General features: G+C 40.7%; 1 protein-coding gene across 2 annotated transcripts in view; it reads right to left on the bottom strand.

Annotated features, from left to right (window-relative positions):
• Positions 1-19148: 19148 nt before the first annotated feature.
• Positions 19149-26695, bottom strand: part of trrap (transformation/transcription domain-associated protein) — a 211024-nt gene continuing 203477 nt past the window's right edge. For both annotated transcript variants that reach the window (XM_060840562.1, XM_060840563.1), the window contains 2 exons: positions 23594-23788; positions 19149-20772 (listed from right to left, as the gene is read on the bottom strand). In XM_060840562.1, the coding sequence (XP_060696545.1) occupies positions 20488-20772; positions 23594-23788 (480 nt within the window). In that variant the 3' untranslated portion in view covers positions 19149-20487. The remainder of the gene's footprint in view (positions 20773-23593; positions 23789-26695) is intronic.

Below are 26695 nucleotides of genomic sequence, written 5' to 3' on the forward strand. Positions count from 1 at the left end.
TTCTGCAAAATGGTCAATTCTTTATTTTATTTAATTCTACTGAAATCTGATTTTTTCTGCCAATATTAATTCTGCTGTATAAGACCATAGACATAGGAGTGGAAGTAAGGCCATTCGGCCCATCGAGTCCACTTCTGCCATTCAATCATGGCTGATGGGCATTTCCACTCCACTTACCAGCATCCTCCCCGTAGCCCTTAATTCCTTGTGACATCAAGAACTTATCAATCTCTGCCTTGAAGACATTTAGCGTCCCGGCCTCCACTGCACTCTGCGGCAATGAATTTCACAGGCCCATCACTCCCTGGCTGAAGAATTGACCCCCTCTAATTGTAAGGCTGTGTCCACGGGTCCTAGTCTCCTCACCTAACGGAAACAATTTTTTAGTGTCCACCCTTTCCAAGCCATGTCATGGTCAGTTTCGTCAAATGTGGTAAAGGAAAACCATCCAGGTGTCTATCAATAAGGAGATGCCGGTGTTGGACTGGGGTGTACAAAGTTTAAAATCACACGACACCAGGTTATAGTCATGACGTTAGATCTGACTCCTTTAATATCCAAAGCTGTTCCCCTGTCTGCATCCATATGACATCATCATATGGGTGGTACTTAATGCATTCCTCAGCATTAACCCTTTCAGGTCCTTACAAGCCTGTACATTAAATGGCAGGTTTCCTTTCTTAAAGGGAACATCAGCAACAATGCAGCAGCTTCATCATCGCTTTTACCAACGCTAATTCATTTCATTATGTCTTGGACCAAATTTGAACATGTTCGATGACAACATAAGGAACAGGAACAGGAGAAGGTCAGTTGGCCCCTCAAGCCTGCTGTGCCTTTTGATAGGATCATTGCTGATCCGACATTCCTCAAGTCCACTTTCCTACATTTTTCCTGATTCCCCCTACTAATTAAGAATCTTTCTATCTCAGCCTTAAATATAAACAAGCTCTCTGTCCCCACAAACGGGTGTAGGACCATTCGGCGTAGCCACTTTGGTGCAAGGGATTCGGCGCAGCCGGTTCGGCGCAGACCCATTTCGGTGCGAGCGATTTGGCGCAGCTCTTATTTATTCCTTTTCAGGCTTCCTTACACGCATTAATGAAAGCAATAAAAAGAAAAATAATGTTTATCCTCTTCAGTAAAAATGTTAAAAAGAAAATAAAAACGAAAGAAATAAAACAAATACAAAATTTTTGATGGCATTTTAATGGGTTTTATTTTGTTTTAATAATTTGAATATTAATATGTTTTATTTTAATATATTTTAATAATAGTAGTTTAATAACTACTACTGAATAACTACAAAACGGTTTTGCACCAAAATGGGTCTGCGCCGAAATGGGTTGTGCCAAACCGGCCGCGCCAAATCACCCGTGCCAAAGTGTCTGCACCAAATGGTCCCAGTCGGGGTGCAGACACTTCCAAAGACTCACAACCCTGTGAGAGAAGAAATTCCTCCTCATCTCAGCCTTACATTGCCACCCCTTTATTCTGAGACAAGCCCTTTGGTCCTGGAATCTCCCAGAGATAAGATTACTCTGTCAAGCCCCTCAAGAATCCTATACGTTTCAACCAGATCACCTTTCATTCTTCTAAACTCCAGTGAGTAGACTCCCAGTATTAGTCCAGGTTTCTGGAATGCCACCATGCTGCCATATACAACTAGAGCATTGCGAAGGATTAATATAATCAACATATTTTATATGTTCAATTTTGTAATCAAAGTTCAATTAGAGATTTGAGTTAGTGTGTTTCAGGAGGAGTCATGTGACATCATAGATCCCAGAAATGGAAACCTTCTCAGCCTGTCGATGTCACCTGCCCTTGATGTTATTGTACAGTCTCAGTACAAACACTCAGCAACCCCCTTTTCCCCAGCGCTGGAATACTTTTGACCACAGGGCATCGTACTTTGCACAGGAGACACTGAGAATCCCATCAGGGTTGTTTTTAAAAAGTTAAGTAATGAAGAGAAAGATTCCTAGTCGGCTGCACAATGACTTCCATGGCAATGAAGCTGATATCACTGGACAGGCAGGTTTTGGACAGTCTCTCCTGGAGAAGGACCATTGCAATCTCAAGAGGAAACATCGCATCTGAAGTCAACTGCTAGTGGCGAAACTCATGCCTGCTGGGTATTTGTCATGCCAAACACAGACACACAGACACATACGGACACACATGCACACACACACACACACACACACACACACACATGCAGAGACACATACACAGATAAACTCATATCTGTTGGGTATTTGTCATGCCAAACACAGACACGTACACACACATGGACACACATGCATACACCCACACACACACACACACACACACCTACACACACACACGGACACACATGCACACACACACAGATATAGACAGACACTCACACACACATGCAGAGACACATACACGGATAAACACACACGCACAGACACAGACAGACACACACTCAGACACACACACACACAGACACAGACAGACACACACACATATGCATATTTTTTACCCTTGCCTACAGTTGTTATAGTGTAAATCCTGACCCCTTGCAAGAACAATCTGAAATTCAATTGTAAAGGCAAAACTAGGCTATTTTGAGCATTGTCATTCAGAAACTTGGTAATATTGTAGCACATTTTTCTTGAAAGATGGGAGACACTATCAATTGCTGGTTAAAGTTCAGATACAGATTCAATGGTACAGTGTACTGCTCAAACCTTCATCGTTCACTCTGATGTTACAATGAGCCGAAGTTGGGAACAGGATTAATCACTCTTACCTTGGTGTTATATGATCAAATTCAGAATATCATAGAAAGCATAAAGTCGAAACCCACCTTCCACATCTTCATCTTTAAAGAGGATGATTCAATTGTTAGTTTTATTTATTTGATTTAGAAATACTAAATAAATAAAATCTAAAATCAAACAAAATGGACATGACATTGGTGAGTCGGAATAAACCACTGGCTCATCAAGCCAACCCAATGCACCCACTGTTTGGGAACAATCCCAAGTAAACATTACCCCACCCAGAAATTCCCACCCACACCCAAGACAACATCTGAGGCCAAATAAGCAGGGAAAGAAATACTCCCAAATTCCTCCCTGGTGCCAGGAAATAATCCTAATCAGTCCAGGTCATAGAGACCAAGAGCTCTCTCTCTCCCTGAAGATATTTCCCTTTGTACAATGCAGTCTCCAGCCCTGTCAAGAACAGGCCCAGATTTCCCTTGAAAGTAGAGACAGCACCTGCCTCACCAGTCAGGAACACTTTCCACATTGTAACCAGCCTGTGGCAGAGCTGTTTCTCCTGAATTTCCTGTCGGACTTAGCAGCGACAAACTTAATGCTGTAAGACCTGTTTTCTCCATTTAGTGGATATTTCTCTTCTATGTCTACCCTTCCATGAACCTGAAGGCCTTGATTCTGTTACCCCTCACCTTCCCCTGTGTAGACATTTTTCCTGATAGGAATAGTCTTTCATTTCTGAGGTCAACCAGCAATACTTGATGACAACCTTGCAGCTTTACAGAGGCTTAATGTCTGTACATCCTTTAGATTGCGGATGTCACCAGTCAGTACCTCTTGGGTCAAAAAGACAAAGAATGGGAGAAAATGCAACCTGAGAGAGGTTGACCTGTCCCTGCAAAACATGTGGCTCCAAGGTGAAGAGAGAACCAATCGCCAGGAGTTCAGACTCACAGCAGCAGGAGATCTTTCCAACTCAACAGAAAGGCACAATGTTAGATTGAAAACATCTTCTTGTAAAAGCTCTGAATTGTCTCCCATTAACCAGCCACCTTCTAAATTTCATATACTGTTCCATTTAAATGATGCTTGCTGCATAAATAACAAAAAACTCACTTGAATTGAACAAAATGAATGGAAATAGTCCACCACACAGTCAGCACCCAGAGAATGGGAGGAGAAGGGACTCCCATGTTTCTCCCTAACAGGTTCTGAGGACATATTGATGTAAATCTGAGGCAACATTCCAACACATTCCACTGGGCTTTGAGATTAAAATTAAACAATTAAATATGTAGGAGCCTGGTTAATTAATGACAAATTCAATGCTAATGACATGTCCATCAGCATTAACTGAATTGATACCCTTAATCAAGTTCAATCAGTGAAACATATCTGATTTTTAATTCAGCACTGCAATTGCCAGCAATAAAGTTCTGGATGAAGATGAATTTCTGTTTTACCGTGGCGACTAATGGAAGCAAGGAAATATTTCCAAGTTATATTATCACTTAGACGATGCCAAAGTTCTGCTTATAGACACCATCATCCCACAGAAATTCCTTACCTGACTGAGATTCTTGACTCTATTGTATTGATTTCCATGTGATCCTTTTCCTTTTCCTCTGAATGTTTGTGAAAGAAAGTGTGAGGAATGTTACTGCTGAGAAGTAGATTTTCTCAGCTCAGGCATACACCTTCATGTCAGTTTTAACCAAGATATGGGTCCTTGTTTACTGTCAAACACATTCCAATTTGTGGAGCAGCACGGTGATTCAGTGGTTAGCACGGCCTCACAGTGCCAGGGACCTGGGTTCGATTCCAGCCTCAGGCAATACTCGGTGTGGAATTTGCACGTTCTCCCTATGTCTTCTTGGGTTTCCCCTAGGTGTTCCAGCTTCCTTCCACAATCCAAAGATGTGCAGATTAGGTGAATTACCCACAGTGTTCAGGGATGTATGGGTTAGATGCGTTAGACAGGATAAATGTAGAGTAATAGGGAGGGTTGGTTTGGACATGTTGTGCCAAATGGCCTGTTTCCACACTGTAGGGATTCTATGAATTTAAGATGCTCTTTAAAACCTACCACCAGGATCCAGTTTCAGCTCGAAAATGCTTGTCATCTTTTTGTTGATAATATTCAGGTTAAGATGGAAGTGAACCTGCAATTACACAACAACCTTACACACAATTGTTTTCAATATAGTTATGGTTTTTAAAAATTTGTTTACAGTCTGTGGACCTCACTGGCAAGGTCAGAAATGACTGACCATTCCTGGTCACTCTGAAGAAGGTGATGGTGATCTTCTTGAACCGCTGCAGTCCTTTGGCTGTAGGGACACCGACAGTGCTCTTAGGAAGCAACATTGGCACATTGCTAAACCATATGGTGTGTGGCCAAGAGAGAACTTACAGGAGGTGGCATTCCCAGGCATTTGCTGGTAAAGATGGCGGAGGATCTATATGGAGTTGTCAAAGGTTGTCCTGCTGACACATTATATACTATCAGCCTTACTCTGTTTCATCAGGTAAGGTCATGATCGGGGTTGGACGCCAAAGGTTGCACAATGATCCATTTGCAGCTCCTTGGATATTGAAGCAGCCCATGTTCAAATGCAGCAAAGACAATATGTGGGATGATAAATGGCAAGTAATATTCATACCAAGTAATGACAAGCTCTACCAAGAAAATATCTAACCATTGACTTTTTGATGTTTAATGGCATTGCCATCACTGAAACCTCAAAAATTAACATCCTGGGGCTACTAGTATTGTCCAGAAACTGAAATGGACTATTTATTTAATAACTGTGGCTACAATGGCAGGCAATAAGCTAGGAATTCTCTAGCAAATACCCTGTAAAGCATTTTGTAGATGGTACACATTGCTGCCACTGTACATTGGTGATAAAAAGAGTAAGTGTTGAAGATGTTGGATGGTATGCTAATCAAGGTGGAGCTCTCTGACTGTTGTTCGAGCTTCAGTGACCCAAGAACATGATCACTGTTTCATCACCCTCCTGACTTGTGCTTTGTAGACAGTGGACACACTTAGGGGAAGAGGAGGTCAGTTATTTGCCAGAGAATTCCCAGCTTATTGCATTCTGTTGCAGCCACAGTATTTATAGCTCATTTCAGTGTCTGGATGATATTGCTAGCCCCAGGATGTTGATATTCAAGGTTTCAGTGACGGCAATGCCATTGAACATTAAAAGGCAACAGTCAGACATTTTCTTGATAGAGCTTGTCTTTACCTGGCATGAATGTTACTTGTCATTTATCATCCCATACTTGGGTGTCATCTTTGCTGCATTTGAACAATTGATTGCTTCAAAATCCAAAGAGCTGCAAATGGTACTGAACATTGTGCAACCTTCAGCGAACATCCTCCTCTCCCCCCACCCCCCACCCTCTCCTGACCTTACCTGATGAAACAGAGTAAGGCTGAGAGGGCAGCAGTCAGATTGGCAGTGTGGTATCAGAGTAGAACATTGTGTACAACTCATCGAGTGAGGCAGTCTTCACAACTATCTGACTTAGCAAACTATGGCAGACGCACGCCTCAGATACTTTGCTGCACGAAATGCAAGTTGTTGTCCTAGCCCCAGCACCAGGACAGCATCCTGCACAAAACTCTGTGAGAACTCTGTGTTTGAGATGAACACCAGTGAAAAATAGCTGCTTGACGATTTGACCATTTAATGTCCGGAGGTTGCTAACTGAAAGGTCAGCCATGGCCACTGGGAACATTTGCAGCTGTGACTCTGGCCATCACTGCCCAGGTGATCCACTTTTACTGAAATGTTCCCAATTACTGAATGTTATTTGTGTGTGTTTAAGCTATTTGATGGCTATTGTTATCACCTTGGAATTCTGACGTTTGGAAGGAACAGCAGTGGGAAAGAATGCTGTGTTTAAACATTAAAGAACCCCCTAAAGAAAGCAAACAGACTGCAGCACTTCCACATCAGTGTTATCACTGGTATTAATTTTAACTGATGTCCCAGGATCTGAAAGGAAAAACAACATTGTATTAACACATTGACTCGAGAACTTATCTAGGGCATGAAGAAAGCTTAAGGAACATTTAATGGTTTCTTTGCAATTGTCATAAAATATAGTATATTAAAAACACTGAGATCAGCATACAAGATATACATATGTGAACATAAATGTAGTGAGCTCAATTTTCCTTTTCACTTTTCTCAGGCACAGTTAAAATTGAAAGTGAGGGAAGGAGGCTGGGCTGTGTCTCCATGGTAACATTGTAAAGCACAGAAGGACTTGCTTTGTTTAGTGACTTTCACCTTTCACAATTTCAGGACTCCCCAGAGCAGGTACCAGTCAATAAAATATTCTTTGAAGTGTACTTCAGTAAAGTCAAGATGAACACATCACATGTTTCTTTCAAAAACAGGCCAGTTCAATTCTTAGAGTCATGGAGTCATTCAGCGTGGAAATTGACCCTTCAGTCCAACTGCACCAACATTCTGACCTAGTCCCATTTGCCAGCATTTGGCCCATATCCCCTTAACCCTTCCTATTCATGTACCCATCCTGATGCCTTTCAAATGTTACAATCGTACCAGTCTCCACCACTTTCTCTGGCAGTTCATTCAATGCATGTACTATCACCTGTGTGTGAAAAAGTTACCCCTTAGGTCTCTTTTATACCTTTCCCCTCTCACCTTAAACCTATGCCCTCTGGTTTTGGACTCCCCCACCCCAGGGAAAAGACCGTGTCTATTTACTCTCTCCATGCTCCTCATGATTTTATAGACCTCCATATGGTCACCCCTCAGCCTCCGATGCTCTGGGGTGAAAGGCCCAATGGACTGTTGAAGTAATGAATGTTGATTATGTTTAAGACAGACTGAAAAAATACTCGTGTACAAAGGGAGCTAAGGACCTGGGAATAGCACTGGAAAATGGCACTGAGATAGGAAATTATCTTGTCGAATGGAGGAGCAGATTCAAAAGGGTTGAATGGCCTGCTTGCTAATCTATAAATCTTTATTATGTTTCTCATCTTCGTCTCAATCATGATGATAATCCATCATTCGGTAAAGCCAGGTTTCTGTGCTAAGTCCCCTGACCCTTAACAGTCAGTGTCACCACCGGTTTCCCAATTTAGTAAGTGACAAATTAATTCAGGCATTTCAAAATCATAAAGAGAAGTTGTTCAGTAACAAAGACAATGCATCTTTTTCTATATGGAATTACTTTCATGACCAACATGATTTCATATGCATCCTTTCTACCAGCTGTAGACATGTCCGATTATATCTGAAGTCATGAGTATACAGATAGCTGAATAGTCTTGATGCTGTAGAATGGCAATCAGTAATTGCTCTAAACATTGTCTCTTGCTTCATAAGATTAATATTCCTCACTAATTGATTCACTTCTTTAATGACTGACTCTTCTCATGAGCAAAACATTGCCCTCTGCATTGTGAAGCAGTTCTTACCTAAGTCAGCTCCTGGTTGAAATCACAAAGCGGCCTTTTAACATCAGAAAATAATCCAATAATTTGCTTAATATTGGACAATACTTAGTCTTGAACAGAAGTTCCTGTGAAGGCCCATTTTTAAATCCATTCATGGTACAGACACAGATAACTTTGACATGTTTTGACGTGCTTGAGCGGCAACTCAAGCTTGTCAAAACATGGCCACAGTTCTCGGTTTCTGGAGGTTTTGTTTTGCTTTGAAGTTCATTGATTCTGAAATATTGAGTTGAAGCTGTTCTCAGAAACGAAGAACTTTTAAGACATTTGCGTGACCCATGCTGCAACTGGGTTTATAGGATTAGGCAAGATTCATTTCATTAAAAACAAAACCAGACACATACAAGGAAGAATCAACCAAGGCGGTTAGCACAAGATCTGACAACCAATTGATTCTTGAAAGGAAAAGTCGTGAAATGGTAAAAAAAAATGCATGTGAGGTAGAAGAGACTGAAGGCTTTAATTCAGAAAGCAAGGCCAAAACATAAGCATGAGGAAAGGAGAGTTATATTATGAACACCAGCTGCAAGGAAGAGGCTTGTATTTCTTTCAACATAGATGGTAAAGGAGTGAACTACTTGAGGTTTTAACAGTCTTGATAGAAACTATTTCCATTTGTGGTTGGAGTCCAGAATTAAGGACGTTAACGTTAAGAGGTCTGCTGTTCAGGTTTCAATCAGACAAAGTGCATTTGAAATATGCTACTCCCCTCCATCAGGCTGTAAATGCTGGAGGTTAAATTTAAAATTTTACAACTATGATTGATAGAATTTTGTTAACCAAGGGTATTATGAACTCCAGAACCAGGGTGGGAAGATGGAAGAAGGAGACTATCAGCTATGCTGTAATTGAATTGTGATTTATTTTCAGCATTCACTTGTGGGATGTGGGCCAGCGTTTATTGCCTGACCCTAGTTGCTCTCCAGAAGGTGGTGGTGAGCTGCCATCTTGAACTGTGGTAGACAAGCTGGAGGATGGAAGAACACAGCAAGCCAGGCAACATCAGGAGGTGGAGAAGTCAATGTTTCAGATGTAACCTTTTTTCAGGACTCGCAGAGAACGTCTTCAAAGTGGGCATCCTTTGAAGAGACTTTGCAGTGGTACAGACTTAGAGACAAAAAAACTGCAGATGCTGGAATCCAAGGTAGACAAGCAGGAAGCTGGAAGAACACAGCAAGCCAGGCAGCATCAGGGGGTAGAGAAGTCAACATCTCAGGTGTAACCCTTCTTTTTGAACCACTACAATCCATCTGCTGTGGTTTGACCCACAATATCCTTAGGGATCCAGGATTTGGATTCAGGATTTTGACCCAGTAACAGTGAAGGAATGGCAATATATTTCCAAGTCAAGATAGAGAGTGGCTTGGAGGGGAACTTGCAGGTGGTGGAGTTCCCATAGTTGTGCATTTGGTAGGCGCAGTTTACGGATGCTTGGTGAATTTCTTCAGTACATCTTGTAGATAGCACACCCTTGCTACTGAACGGTGATGCTGCAGGGAGTTGATGTTTGTGTATGTGATGTCAATCAAGCAAGCTGCTTTGTCCTGGATGGTGTCAAGCTTCTTCAGTGTTGTGAAAGCTGCACACATCCCGGAAAGTGAGGAGCATTCCATCACACTCCTGACACATGCCTTGTAGCTGCTCGACACAATTTCAGTTACTCACTCCAGTATTCCTAGCTTCTGACCTGCTTTTTGATGCCACTGTATTTATATGGAGAGTCCAATTGTGTTTCTGGTCAATAGTAACCCCCAGGATGTTGATAAGGGCGATTTGGTGATGCTAACACCATTGAATGTGTAACAGGCTTGAAGGGCTGCCTCTTCTGTGTAGGATTGCTGTTTAGTAAACTGTAATTTACTGTTTATCAGATTTCTGAGGCACTGGAATTGGCTCTGGGACAGAAAGGACATGTACAAGATGGACAAGTTGCATCTTGGTAGGACCGAAACTAACATCCTCTCAGGGAGAGTGAGAATTTGTAGAATGCTTTTGGAACAATACATTGTGGAAGCACCTGGGGATAAAGCTATCTTAGATCTAGTTTCAGGAGATCTAAAAAGTCATATTTAATTCATAATCTCATAATAGAAGATCCTTAGAGAAAGAGTGAACACATTGCAATTGAATTTCCTATTATGTTTGAAGGAAATACTCAAGTGACAAACACAAAGCTTAGATTGAAACAAAGCCATTACTCTACACAGATATAAGTAAAGAACTGATTAGGTAAATGTTTGGGTCAATAGAATCAATTCAGAATGTTCACCCAGAATACATTTTACTAAAAATAAATACAGGAGTAAATATTCATCCATTGTTTATTAGGGAAGTTATTAAAGTAGAGACTTATAATGCTGTAAAGGTTAACAGTAGACCTGAGAACCAGGAGTGTTTGAGATACCAGTTGCAAGTCACTAAAACATTTGATACAAAAAGAAGGAAAAGAAAACTTTGAATGAGAGTTAAATCTGAAGGAATAAAAGTACAGATTATAGACACTTTTACCTCTGGGCTACATTGCAAGTGGATTTATTGTATATTGAACCATGTTATAATGGGCGCCCACTGTGTATTAAAAAAGAGAATAGCTAAAATACATGTTGCCCTTATGGAGGCAGAGACAGGATAAATTATCATGAGGAATAAGGAATCAAACTCTAATCTAATATTTTGGCTTTTTTCTTCCTTTAGTCATTCATGGGACATGGGTACGGTCAGCATTTATTATCCATCTCTCTTTTTAAATCTTGTTACAACAGAATAACTTGTAGGCCATTTCAGAGGATAGTTGACAGTGAACCACTTTGGTATGGGTCTAGAATCATGTAATAGACTAGACCAGATTAAGGATGGCAGTTACCTTCCCTAAAGGGTATTAGTGAACCAGATGAGTTTTATTAGCCCAACCAGTGACAATGGTTTCATGGTCATCATTAGACTCTTAATTCCAGATTTTATTGAATTCACACTCTACCATCTCTTATGTTGGGTTTGACCACAGGTTCCCAGAACATTACCTTTGTCGCTGGATTAACAATCAAGTGATGATACCACGTGGCCATTTCCTCCCTTCTTCTGTCTTCACAACAGGAGGCATAAATTTCACACCAGACATGGAGGGTAACCAAAGGGTTAATATAATTGAAAAATTAAGGTACTTCATGCCTGGAGATTTAAAAGATTGGGAAACCTAAGAGAGCAAAATCCAACAAATCTCAAGCAGAATTCTAAAAGAGGTAGCTGGATAGTGGTTGTACGTGTTATAACTTTCCAAAGCATCCAAGATTCTGGAATGGTTTCACAGCTTTGGAAGTTAGCAAATATAATCCTGGTATTCAACAAAAGGTGACAGAAAACAGAAATACAGGCTAGTTAGCACATCATTCATCAAGAAAATGCAGGAATCTAGCACTAAGGAAGTCATCTAATGGAATTGACAACGCATTTAGAAAATTATTGTATAACCAAAGTCAACATGGTTTTACGAAAGGGAAATTGTGTTTGACAAATTTAAAAGTGTTTTGAGGATGGTAGATATATGTAGATATGTCAAAATATTTAATAAGATATGGGGTAATATATTAGTATAAATAGTGAATTAATACATGAAAACCAGAGAAATGGAATAAAGAGGGCTATTTCAAATTGGGATGGTGTAATGAGTGGAGTATAACCAGGACCATTGCTAGGACTTCAGCCATTTATAATTTTTATGACTACTCAATGTATTTGATAAATTCAATGTATTTATGCTTGCTGACAAATCAAAGCTGGTTGTTGTGGTTCTGTTCGCCAAGCTGGGAATTTGTGTTGCAGAGTTTCATCCCCTGTCTAGGTGATATCCTCAGTGCTTGGGAGCCACCTGTGAAGCGCTTCTGTGATCTTTCCTCCGGCATTTATAGTGGTTTGAATCTGCCGCTTCCAGTTGTTAGTCCCAGCTGTCCGCTGCAGTGGTCAGTATATTGGGTCCAGGTCGATGTGCTTATTGATTGAATCTGGATAAGTGCCATGCCTCTAGGAATTCCCTGGCTGTTCTCTGTTTGGCTTGTCCTATAACAGTAGTGTTGTCCCAGTCAAATTCATGTTGCTTGTCATCTGCATGTGTGGTTACTAAGGATAGCTGGTCGTGTCGTTTCGTGGCTAGTTGGTGTTCATGGATGCGGATCGTTAGCTGTCTTCCTGTTTGTCCTATGTAGTGTTTTGTGCAATCCATGCATGGGATTTTGTACACTACATTGGTTTTGCTCATGCTGGGTATCGGGTCCTTCGTCCTGGTGAGTTTTTGTCTGAGAATGGCTGTTGGTTTGTGTGCTGTTATGAGTCCTAGTGGTCGCAGTAGTCTGGCTGTCAGTTCAGAAATGCTCTTGATGTATGGTAGTGTGGCTAGTCCTTTGGGTTGCGGCATGTCCTCGTTCCGTTGTCTTTCCCTTAGGCATCTGTTGATGAAATTGCGGGGGTATCTGTTTTTGGCGAATACATTGTATAGATGTTCTTCTTCCTCTTTTTGCAGTTCTGGTGTACTGCAGTGTGTTATGGCCCTTTTGAATACTGTTTTGATGCAACTTTTTGTTTGAGTTGGGGTGGTTGCTTTCATAGTTCAGGACTTGGTCTGTGTGCGTGGCTTTCCTGTATACCTTTGTGCTGAAATCTCCGTTCGGTGTTCTCTGTACCTTCGCATCTAGGAATGGGAGCTGATTGTCCTTTTGTTCCTCTCTCATGAATCGGATTCCTGTGGGTGTGGCGTTGATAATCCGGTGCGTGTTCTCTATTTCTGTGTTTTTAATGATTACAAAGGTGTCACCCACATATCTGACCCAGAGTTTGGGTTGCATTTGCGGTAAAACTGTTTGTTCTAATCTTTGCATTAGCGCTTCTGCTATGAGTCCAGAGATGGGTGAGCCCATGGATGTGCTGTTGATTTGTTCATATATTTGGTTGTTGAATGTGAAGTGTGTAGTAGTTTGGACCTCAAACAGGTCCAGTAGTTTGAGTATGCCATCTTTGTTAATAGGTTCAACGTCCTGTTGTCTGCTCTGTATGTGCAGCAGGTTGGCTATTGTTTCTCTGGCTGGGAGGAGGGGGAAACAACACTACTATAATAGAACAAGCCAAACAGAGAAAAGCCAGGGAACTCCTAGAGGCATGGCACTCATCCACAGGTTCAATCAATAAGCACATCGACCTGGACCCAATATATCGACCACTGCAACAGACAGCTGGAACTGACAACCGGAAGCGGCAGATTCAAACCACTACAAATGCCGGAGGAAAGATCACAGAAGCGCTTCACAAGAGGCTCCCAAGCACTGAGCATGTCACCTAGACAAGGGACAAAACGTCTACAACACAAATTCCCAGCTCGGCGAACAGAACCACAACAACGAGCACCCAAGCTACAAATCTTCTCACAAACTTTCAAAGCTGGTGTAAGCTGTAAAGAGGGATAGACTAGATTAAACTAATGGGCAAAAAGGTGACGGATGGTATAATGTGGAGAAGTTTGAATTTATTCACTTTGGTCATAACAACAAAGGAGGAATATTGTTTAAATGACAAGAGCTTGTCAGTTCTGATATTCAGAGGTGCTTGGGTGAACTCATTCAAGGAACGCAATGTTAATATGCAAGAGCAATTGGAATGGCACATGGGATGTAAGCCTTTATTACACAGGTACTGGAGCACAAGAACAAGGTACAATTGCTACAATTTAAGGAAGAATAGTTTTACACTGGAGGTAATAAAGAAATAGACTCAGGGATGAGGAGATTGTTCTATGATGAGAGCCAGAGAAATAGGGTGTATACTCCACATCATAGAATCATAGAAACTACCCAGCCTTCAGGACAACAATGACCATAGCACCACACAACGTCATGGCAACCTCTGCAAAATTTCATCGTGGATACTACCATCACATCATTCCTTTGAAATGAGCTGAAGGTTTCTGCCTCAACCATTAAACTGAGCAGCAAATTTCAGACTTTACTGTCCGGGCGAATTTGTTTTCTTAAATGGCCTTTCTAATCACTTTAAATCTGTGGTTGCCAGTAAATAACGTCCCTGCCAGGGGAAACAGGTCTTCTCTGTTCACTGCCCTTTTGTACATCTTGAGTCAGGAAAATAACTCTGGCCTATTCAATCTCCCTCTAGTTGTTATTTTCAAGCCCTGGTAGTGTTCTTGCAAATCTTCTCTGTATCCGATTAGACCAATCGTGCATTCTCTAGGGTTTAGGTGAATGAGAGGTGACATCATCGAAAAGTACAAGATGCTGAAGGGGCTTGACTGCATAGACACTTTGGGGATGTTTTCCCATCTGAGAAATGTAGAATATGGCACCCAATCACAGAATAACCATTGATTGTTTAGGTCTGAGATGAAGAGCATCTTGTTTACTTCAAAAGGTGGTGAATCTTTGGAACGTTACCCCGGACATTTGAATATGCTCAACAATGGCAGAAGATCAGCCATGATAATATTGAATATTATAGTAAGCTTGGGGGCCAAATGGTCTACTCCTGCACCTATTTATTACATAAGACCTGCACACAAATAAAATGAGGTCAGAAATCACACAATACCAGGTTACAGACCAACAGGTTTAATTAAAATCATGAGCTTTCGGATCATAGCCCCTTCGTCAGGTGAAGTGAGAGGGAAGCACATAGAACACAGAATTTATGGGCAGAGTGATCAAAAGATCACACAAACGGCATAAGTGGAATGTCAAATAATACATTTTGGCATGTTATCGAGAGTGAGTAAAGTGTCAATAACTGAATAACAAGTGAAGGGCTGACATATAATCCGATTAAATAAGGCAGAGATGTAATTACAAAAAATTAAAAATGAAGTGCTGCTGGAGACAAACCAAATGACTAATAATATGGAAGAAAACTAGAAGTTGTTGGAAAAGCCTTACGGACAAGCCCTGCACAAACATAGGATCTGTTCAGATGAGGAGGAAGGTGACGGACACCTGAAGATTTTGAAGGATGCCCTATAAGAATGGAATACAATGCTCTACTCATCAATAACCGGTTCAGACTTGCCACAGCGAAAAACTGCAACAATCTCCTCAGAAAATGGACACAGGATACAACTGATCGAGTAGCCTTCATTGTCCAGTACTTCTCTAAGCGGAGAGACTACGCCATGTTCTTCACAGCCTTCAACATTGTTGATGTTGAGCATCTTGCCAAGGTCATCCCTGTGCCTCCACTTTGCACCTTCTAACAACGGTCAAACCTTAAACAAATTATCGTTCCCAGCAAACTACCCAGCCTTCAGGACAACAATGACCATAGCACCACACAACTGTCATGGCAACCTCTGCAAGATTTCATCGTGGATACTACCATCACACATGGGAATACCACTCATCACAAACACGGCAGATACGAATGTGACTTGGCCAATGTTGTCTTCTCTCATATGCTGCATGCAAGGATGCCTTGACGCATGGTATATTGTTAAGACCATGCAGACACTACGATATCAGATGAACGCACACTGCGCAACAGACAAGAATGTTCCCTCCCAGTTGGGCAACACTTCAGCGGTCAAGGCCATTCAACTTCCGATCTTCAGGTCAGCATCCTCCAAGGTGGCCTTCAAGATACACAACAGGGATGCCAAACAGAAACTGATAGCCAAGTTCCGTACCCACTAAGGCAGCCTCAACTATGACCCTGGGATTATGTCACATTACACGTGACTCCACCACATGGTTCTGCGTCTGTAGAATCTTCCTTACTTTCTGTTTTGACACCATCACATTGATAAGTTGTTATAATCTCTCTTATTTAATTAGCTTATACAGTTTTGGATTATTTATTATTTTGGTTAGACCCTCAGCGTGCGACTCTTTTACCTATCATGTTATTCCAGTCAAATAAAAACCAAACGAACTGCGGATGCTCTAAGTCAGGAGCAAGGGGAGGGCTCAGTGGGTCTGGCACCAGAGAAGAAAATCAGTGTTAATGTTTCAGGTTTGGGTGACCTTTCCTCTGGTTTTTCTTCACAGATGCTGCTGGGCCTTTCCAGCAGCTTCTGTTTTCAAGCCAAGTTATTCTAGTCATTTGGTTTGTCTCCAACACCACCTTATTTTTAATTTTTAAGGTATCTCTCTGCCTCATTTAGTCTGATGATAGGTCATCCCTTTGCTTGTTATTCAGTTGTTGACACTTTATTCTCATCGTCTAACACTCTTGGTCACCTACAGAGACCTGTTATTTGACACTCCACTCACACCATTTGTATGATCTTTTGATCTCTCTGCCCTTGATCTCAACTGCCCATAAATTCTGTGTGCTTCCCTCTCACTTTACCTGATGAAGGGGCTATGCTCCAAAAACTTGTGATTTCAAATAAACTTGTTGGTCTATAACGTGGTTTCGTGTGACTTCTTTGTCCACCCCAGTCCAACAGTGGCACCTCCACATCATAAATAAAATGCACATTTGTATTCATCATGTGATTCTTTTTTAAAGGGAACAAATGATTAACATGTGGAATGCACTGCCTTATAGGCCGAAGTATACAAATTCAATACTCACCTTTAAATTGAATTGAATAATGGTATGAAGGAGATATGGCAAATGAATGGGGGAGTGAGATAACTAGATTGCTTTCTGAAAGAGCTGGTGAATATTTAATACAACATGTGGTCTCCTAGTGTTGTGCTATTCTATGATTTAATGATGAATGCCAGAATCAGTCATGGTCTAATTCTTAAGGGCAGTGCCATCTGTAATTAACCAATTAAATTTAGTTTGATGATTTTTCACTCAACAGATCAACATATTCAACATGTCAGCAACATTTCACCGAAGAATTAGATCAAGCAAATCAATGGGCGTCACTGTATAGATACAAATCTTTTCAGTACTTGTGATCTCCTCTTTCCACAGCTAAGCAAATGCCTTTACAATGTGAAAGTATTAAAACAAGTAGTAAGAAATATTTTTAGTGAGTTTTGAGAAGACTTGTAGCTCAAATTGAGGTTTTAGATGTAGGTTTGCTCGTTGAGCTGAAAGTTTCATTACCTTACTAGGTAACATCTTCAGTGGGCCTCAGGCGAAGCAATGCTGAAAATTCCTGCTTTCTATTTATAGGTTTGTGTTTCTTCGGGTTGGTGATACCATTTCCTGTGAAGTCACTTCCTGTTCCTTTTCTCAGGGGGTGGTAGGTGGGGTTTCACTCGAATTGTTTGTTGATAGAGTTCCAGTTGGAATGCCATGCTTCTAGGAATTCTCATGTGTGTCTTTGTTTGGCTTGTCCTCTATCAACAAACACATCGAGTTAGACCCCATTTACCACCCCTGAGAAAAAGAACCAGAAGGGACTTCACCACCCCAAAGCAACACAAACATACAAATAGAAAGCAAGAATTATCAGCATTGCTTCGCATGAGGCCCACTGAAGATGTTACCTACTAAGGTAATGAAACATCTGGAAATGAACCTTTCAGCTCAGCAAGTAATATTTGTTTGTCTCCCCTAGTATGCAGCTGTGTCAAATTTCTCTGTTATGCTGGGGCAGTTCTACCAATGGACTGCCTAACACTAATTGTCCAATTCTCATTCTTCAGAATTTAACTTGATACAGCAAGTTACTCATAAGCTGAGACACCAAAGGGCATCACAGAAGAGCCCAGTGTCATTATTGCACATCCTGAAACAGGAGCAATGTGGGATAAAACCCAAGGCCATTCCTGATGACCGTTTCTGAAGTAATTAAGATATGACATGAATTTCCAAATGGAGACAGCTTGCGATAGGCGAGAGTGATGGTCATGACGATTTAATGCAGATCAGTTGAATGTAATTACTTTATTGTAATATGAACAGCACAATATGCAAGAGGTGATTGAACAATTCAACTGTCAAATGGCGTCTTATTTCTGAATAAGGTTCAAATCCCACTCCAGAATCTTGACCAACAATCCATTAAATTTTTTTCTAGCTGTGTGGATCTTGGAGGCCCATGCACAGCAGTAGCTTCCAGAAGTGGAAGCCAATGCGTCAGCTGCGTGAAATCTCCAAGCAGCTATGCAGCTTAGAGGGAACATTGACTTTGACCACGACAGCCAGGCTGACAACTCCAGTCCCAGACTGAAGGAGTGCTGCATTGTCAAAGGTACCATTAAAAGCACATCTGTCCTCCCATGGGATCATTCCAAAGTAGGATAGCTCACTCCAGTGTCCTGATCAATTTTTATTTCTCAACTGACATTTCAAAACAAAAGATTTAGTCATCAGTTCATGATTGTCTGTCAAAGCATGCTGCCAATTCCTACACATTACAAGAGTGGCTGCATTCATTGCAGTGGTTTTAATTACTTCACCATTTTGGTAACTGAAACATTTGAAAACATGCAAAAATATACAGAGTGCACTCTCATTTAACAATTTGCAGGTATTATGTACACACACTTTATCACTCTCCCTGACTGGTCACGTTCATTTTTTAAAAAAATACTGCTACTTATTCCAATATTGAATGGGGAATGAAATGCTATCAAGACTCAGTCATAAGGAAAATGTCAGCTATGGCACAATTTACATTAATAAATAGCTCCATTGTTCAAAACCTCTGCACAAATTAGAAATGGAGGCAGAATTCAACAACAATGTGCTGGGAAGAGCTATTAAATATTGTAGAGTTCAGGCAGAATGGAGCACGTCTGCAAAATTAATTTCACTACATATGAGAAACAGTGTCCGATAATCAGTGAAATCTTAGAACAGAAGCAAACACCAGCAAGAAAATAGTTTTCATTATAAAATGATTTATTCTTTGTAAATAGGTTCTGTACAAAATGTAATTCTTTTCAACATGATGGAACAATCTCAAAATAATTGTTGGCAAAGGACTCTTTTTTAAAAATGTAAAAATAAAACAGTTTATAACTTACAAAAAAACTGGCCATATTGAGTTCACTAAGATGGACAGGACTTAAACTGACTTGTATCAGTAAAAACATATTTGTTTTGAAAGGATATAGTGTCTACAAAATCCATTGAAGAGCCCACAAAATCTTTGTGGAGGCATTTTAAACAGTGTAAAGGGATTGTGACAAATTCATTCTTACATCCTATTCATAAGCTTTCAGTATTAATTGAAATTCTAGTTAATATTTCACACAGGGTGCAGAATGAATTATTTGAGAAATTTCAGTTACGACTCCCTTTCCAAAACAACACATCGAAAAGAAATAAGAGTAGGTACGTTATATACTCAGTCAAATTCTACTCTGAACTGAGTGCCAGCTTTGATCTATCATGCAGAGAAATGGATCACTCCTAATTTGAACTGATGACTCTTTAGTATGGTACAAAACAGTAAAAACACTTTACGCAGAAAACTGCAATACTTCCCAAATCTTACAAAAGTGCAGTACATGTTTGCAACTGTAACAACAGAAACCCTGTGTCCTCAATGCCCTCCTGGAAACAGTTGCAAAGGGCATTGGTTTACACAGAAATACCTTGTGATGACATTTTTGCTTTAAAAACCATGCAAGAACTCTGCAGTGTTTGCCAAACAACGCCGAGTAGTGCATAATTAAAACCATCGAGCAAATCGGCATCAACTCGCTCATGCATTATTCCCTGCCGCAATGGCCTACTTCAGATGTACAGTTACTAATTGGGCACTTACTGGTAAAGGTTTTGCTTCACCAGTGCAGTGCTCAACTTTCAGCTGTTTCTCATCCACCCACACCTTTCCTCCTCATCTGGAATATTTGCCCTTCTAGATGTCTTTTAATGAACACTTACGTCGAAGCCACAATCCCCTCCAACCATTGACGAACTTTTGTATAGCAGTGAGAAACTTAGCCCACTCTTAAGCATGAGATACTGTGCAGACTTTGCACACTTAGCATCGTGCTTGTTGAAAGTAGTCTCTCCAAAATCAGCAGTTAGCAAATCCTGCTGAAGTATTTACTCCTATCAGTGTGACAAAAAGACAGAAGTATTATTTAATCACTCTCCCTGTACAAATTCTGGTCAATGGTTCCATTTAAAGAGGAGTCACACATGATCCAATAGAGCAATGCAAAACAAACAAGAAAACACTGGAAAAGTGGATTGAAGTGATTTTCAACAAGAAAAATAATTCACAATCTGGGTGGTCTATTAACTTCACATTGCAACAGAAGGAGCCTTGACGGCAGAATTCTCTCGCCCTCCTCTCACTGGCGATTCAAGGTTCAGGTCTTACAGCCATGGGTGCCAGGCAGGGTCCATGCGACAGAGGTTGTCAAGGCTGTTGGCAGCTGCAACCAGTGTGTTCACTTTGCTCTCGCCGCCCTCAAACTGGGCCAGGCTGTGCAGCCTGGTCACAATAGCAGTCACTGCCTTCTGAACCAGTGAGACCAGCTGCTGGCTGTCCATGTTCTCAGGCTGGCCGGCTGCCGAGAGAGGGGAGGAAGTGTCCTCCTGAGTCTTCTTGTGCCAGGCAATTATTTCATCACGCAGCACAGCTTTCAGAATGCCATCAACCTGCAAGGAGAAGAAAATTGGATAATTATCTGCAATTAACAGAATAACCAGGGGACCTGTCCCCGACGCAGCACGTGTAATAAGTCATATTCTTTAATCGATTGGACGTGAAAGAAACAACGCACACCAAAACAGCATTTTAATAACAAAGCTGGCTAGGTAATGGGTGTTATTAGGCAAGTTAGCTGCTACATTGTTCGGAAAAATAAAAACAACCATGTGTAATGATCTGGAATCCACTGCTTGAGTGTGTGGTGGAAGCAGAATCCATCATAACTTTGAAAAGGAAAGCTTTATACAGTCATGGACGAAGAACAGGGAGTGGGACTAATAGAAGTAGTTCTTTCAAAGAACTGGCATATACACAACAAGCTGAATGGCCTCCTTCCATTCTGCAATGCATGATCTGCAGAAATAAATCATTGCGGTGCTTTTGAAAATAGCCTCAGTGTAGAAGTTAAAATGAAGGACTGCAAACGAGTCAGAAACACCCGTTTACTTTGTGGCTTTGAAATATTTCAGAACTATCAAACCAGTTTCAACAAAGGTGGGGTACTTTTCTTACGTTGTGCCTCATTTAGCCTGTGATCTGAAAATCCGTTCAATTTGCCTGGAACTAAATCGACAGGTCAAAATTCTGGAACTCCACCCAAACAGTACTGTGGGTGTATCTGCACCCCAGGGACTGCAATGTTTCTAGACACAGTGAGTCACCATGACCTTCAAGTGCAGTTAGGGACAGACAACAATTGCCAGCAACACCCACATTCCAGGAACAAATAAAAGAATTTAGACAGCTGGAGGTTGGCTCGCTCATAAGCAAAAGTTAGTAAAAGAGGAATATGATTAATTAACCAGAAAATCCAGTCGTTTGTGAAATTCTTCTTTGGGGAGTGAAGCAAAGAGATGGAGAGGACGGTACATGACCAACAAGAAGAAACCCTTCGGTCAAGGGAGGCACGTGTGTACATCTTTCCCTCAGTGCAGGAACATTGTGCAGCACTGGAATTGTAACAGACATCATAGTTGAATTGTTTATGACAGCATGTTAACCCGACCAAAGCAGAATTCTTCAGTGAGGAGAAGATTAAATGGGACAGTGAGCTAATCAAAGTAGTTAGGTGCCTGACAGCCCTGGCAACCATACAGTCTTATTTTATTCTGGTTAGAAATTCAGTGAAGTTCATCAGAGAGAGATAGCACAAGTATGTTAAATATATAAAACCTGAGAGCCAGGGCTGATTATATCCAAGCAATACCAACACAAAAAGCCACTTAACCTACTTCAGCAAGGAAATGTAAAGATGGTGGTCTCTGGAATGTTTACAAATGCCAATTTTACTAATATTTTGTCTACAAAGAGTAGCAATATTTAATTAGCTTTGCCTTAGCATTTATCATTTTGGCATCTGAATGAGAATGGAAGTTTACGTGCCACTCTAGAGTTTGAGCATGTAACCTAAGCTGTGGCTCCAGCACAGTACAATGTGAATGCTATATTGTTATGTGTGCTGTTTTTCTGATGAGACTCTGCCCTCTCAAGAGAATAAAAAAATTTCACTAGCACTAATCTGAAGAATGCAGATTTCTTCCCAATGCCCTAGTTAATAATGATTCCTCAACAACAGTGAAACAGATTATAGACAATAGGTGCAGGAGTAGGCCATTCAGCCCTTCGAGCCTGCACCGCCATTCAATATGATCATGGCTGATCATTATCTTGGTCATCAGATTGCTGCTGGGTGGGAGCTTGCTGTACACAAATTAGTTGCAGGGTTTCCTTCATAACCAAGTGACGACACTTCAAAAAAAAGTACCTCCGTCTGTGTCCCAAAGCATTTCATTGAGGTTGTGAATGACATTGTAGAAATACACGTTTCTACCTCTCGATGACAGGAAAACACTTTGTTGAAAAATGCTACTGCAAATAGCCAGGAGTTCAATGGAACGATTAAAAATGAAGGTCTGAGAAGGACAATCAGAACACAAAGCAATGACCTGAAAGTTGGGGAGGCATGGATTCCTATGAACAGGAAAGCAAGTAGGACCGGAGACCATTAAAAAACCCTATTTTTTTGGATGATTATGCATAAAATAGATTTTGCTGACTGTACACAATTTGAAGGCATGCTGACAGAATTTGAAAACACATTTATATCACAGAGAATTCATTTCTGTTGAAAACTTCAACAGACTGTATTCCAGTTGTTTTAAGCTGTGACTGTTGCTCTTAGCTTCTGAGGCAGCACTGACTGTCCAAACTAAAATCTTTCATCTTTACATTCCCAGCTCTGACAGTTGGACAGACTGCACAAAGGAATTTAAATTGCTCAGGTCTTGTCACTTAAAGAATGGTAAGCATGCACCATCACATTAAAGGGCGGTGTGGTGGCTCCGTGCTTAGCGCTACTGCCTCACAGCACCAGGGGCCCAGGTTCAGTTCTGTCCTCCAGCAACTGTGTGTGTGGAGTTTGCACATTCTCCCTGTGTATACTTGGGTTTCCTCCAGGTCCTCAAATTTCCTCCCACAATCCAAAGACATGCAGATTAGGTGGATTGGCCATGTTAAATTTCTATGGATGTGCAGGTTTGGTGGATTAGTCGGGTAAAAATGCAGGATTTCAAGGATAGGGTCAGTGGGGGACCAGGTGCGATACTCTTTGGATGGTTGGTGGGGACACGATGGGCCAAATGACCTGCTTCCCCACTGTAGGAATTCTATGATCCTTTATCCCATCAGGAAGCTTCAGCGGTAGTCATAACCATATTGACAGACTAGCAACATGGAATATGGGACTGACAAGATACTCCATTGCCTTACTTTGAAGTTTGGTTGTGCAAAACATCTGGCAACAGCTATCATCGAGGCAGTGAGTGGGCCGGACACTCCGATGGCAGTGAGAAACTCTGAGATGTTTGGAGTGAGACGGAATGGCACAGGGCGGTTAGCATCAAGATCGCCAGAGTTGTCATTGATATCAAACCTGAAGTACGCCACATTGAGCTTTCCGGTGTCCTAGAACACAAGATCAAACAACAGGATCCCATTCAGTAAGCAAATGTTACCTGTAGAAATGTAGAACTACAAACAAATATTCAACTTACAATGAGGAAAAAAATACACATAGATGAAAAGGTGTCAGCATCTTACCTTTTTCATTCAAGGAGTCAATCATTTTGAAAGAGCCATTCCTCCCCTTATATCCTGGTTCTAAATACCAACTGATAATTAAACTTGAAAGAAAGAATGTTAAATAAACTAGCCTCCACCCCAAACACCCACCTTCTGGATAATAACTAGATTTCTTTTATAAAATTCAGGATTATACCAATTTGCAATTTTGTCTCTGGCAAACAGTTACTGACCAATTCGAAGTTGAGAGATTCAAAGGGTAATACAGAAAAGCTAACTCCTCGAGGGGAAAAGCAATATTTAAGGGAGACAATCTTGGCATTAAAAATTGGCTATTTAACAGTGAAATGAAGAAGCATTTCTCCTTCACATAAGGAAAGTAGCAATACTGGAATGGAACACTTCTTCTCAAAGACTGTGGATGCTGAGCCACAACTGAAACTCTCAAGATTGAGTTCAGTGAATCTTTACAGAGTAAAGTTATCAAGGATGATTAGATTAGATTCCCTACAGTATGGAAACAGGACCTTTGGCCCAACAAGTCCACACCTACCCTCCGAAGAGTCAGCCCCATTTCCCTCTGACTAATGCACCTAGCACTATGGGCAATTTAGCATGGTCAATTCACCTAACCTGCACATCTTTGGACTGTGGGAGGTACCCCACGCAGACATGGGGAGAATGTGCAAACTCCACACAGACAGTCGCCCGAGGCTGGATTTGAACCCAGGTCCCTGGTGCTGAGAGGCAGCAGTGCTAACCAATGAGCCATCGTGCCACCCTATGATGAGGGTAAAACAAGTAGGAAAGATGTAAATAAATGGCAGACCAAGCTCAAGGGGCTGAACAGAGTCCTCTGTTCCAATAATAGTGTGTTAAATTCTTCTAGTTTGAGAAATACTTTGGGACATCCTGAGGGATATACAAATGCAAGTTCATCAATATTGCTGATCATCAGAACATTTCCAAGAACACTTTGGCAGAAAAATTCATTACAGACTTCAATCTGTACAGCAGGGTCAATTAAGAAGCCATATAATTTGATTATGCAGATCAGAAATAATGATTCTGAAGACACTACCTTACATAAGTTGATGGGATATTTCATCAGTTCCAATCATTTATTTTTTTACAAACCTGGAGATTTTTGACATTTATGTTACAAAGATAAGAGGACTAACCTTTTGACATACCATTTAACAATGATCTGGTAATATTGATATTTAAAGAAAAATTTAGAGGTTTTCAATCAGTAATGCTTGCATTGTGCATATTGGACCCCACCTCATTAGAAAGAAATATAGTCAGCACAAAAGTGAAAATCATCCCCTACCACATTATTGAATTATTTGAAGTAACAAAAGACAGACAAGGGTAATCTGCAAATATCTGAATTTTCAAAAAGCCTTTGATTAGATATTGTACAGTAGACTCATGACCACGTTCAGTATTTTTGGAATCAGAGGGCAAATAGCAGAAAGGAGAAAGCAAACCAATTTCACATCTGAAAACAGCAAATGTTGAAGGTTGCTCAGTTTGCTGTTTCACCATTTAGTTTATCAATTTGGACGAAGGAATGGGAAACAATTACATTTGCATATGACTCCAACTTTGGGCAAGGGGGAGGGTAAAGTTAGTACAGAGGAGAACTACAACAATAGACAAGGCAAGCATTAACAAACTTGCAAAATAGGTATACGATTGTCAAATTAATTCAATGTCGACTAATGTGAGAAGGCAAAATAAGGCAGCCACATACTCCTTTGAAAGTAACTCTCTGAATAGAGGTGAGGAACATTGGGATCTGCAAGTTCAGACACAAAAATGATGAACCGGTTATTAAGTCCATAAAAAGAAAACAAAGCACTGCAGCTCATTTCCTAAGGGATAGAGTTGAAATGCAGAGCAGTGTTGTTAAACTTGTTAGATTAATACATGTAGTGCTGGACAGAGTCTTGATCCCTATTATTACCAGGAAAGAGAAACACTGGAGAAGGTACAAAGTTACCAAAATGATTCCAGAATTTCAGAGTATACTCATCAGGAAAGGGGCCAAACTAGGGAATTTATTCTCTAGACTGAGATACAATCTGACAGAGGTCATTATAGCATGGAAACAGACCCTTTGATTCTCCTTAACATTATGAAATAATTTCATGAAATAGATTTTGAGAAGGTGGTTTAAACAGTTAAGACAACCAAACTATGAGCCTTACCACAATCATTGGTCAAATTGGGCATTCATAAGGAATTTTTTTTTTATACAGGGAATGATGCCATGACCATGGACCATAACTTCAATCAACTATGACCATATTCATTTTTAATTGCAATGAGTTCTTTTCATAAACAAAAAGGCTATTAAGCTAAAAGTAGACTGCCGGGGTAAATTCCAAATGAGATGCTGAAGAGGAACAACAATAGACAACAAATTGAACTTGTAATCTCTTGGGAGTGACTCAAGACTGTGGACTGGATGGTATAAAAAGATAACAGTCTGGAGAGATACATTTTTTGATTATTTTTACCCCTTTCAAGAATACACAGAGACAGAGGTTAATAGAGAACTTCAACTCCAATGTGTAATTGAGTGGCCTGATATCCTTGTGTGTGGACTAGGTGTACATGGAGGGTCATGGAAAAGCAATTTAAGCACTCCTACAGTACAAGTAAAGAAAATGCAAATGACTGAATCTCACAGTGCTGCTAGTCAGCCACAGGCAAAAGAAATAAGAACAGAAGAATTTCAACCAACCTACAAAACCAAAAAATTGATTGTTCAACTACCAA

This window comes from Hemiscyllium ocellatum, chromosome 20, assembly GCF_020745735.1.
Source record: "Hemiscyllium ocellatum isolate sHemOce1 chromosome 20, sHemOce1.pat.X.cur, whole genome shotgun sequence".
Taxonomy (NCBI): domain Eukaryota; kingdom Metazoa; phylum Chordata; class Chondrichthyes; order Orectolobiformes; family Hemiscylliidae; genus Hemiscyllium; species Hemiscyllium ocellatum.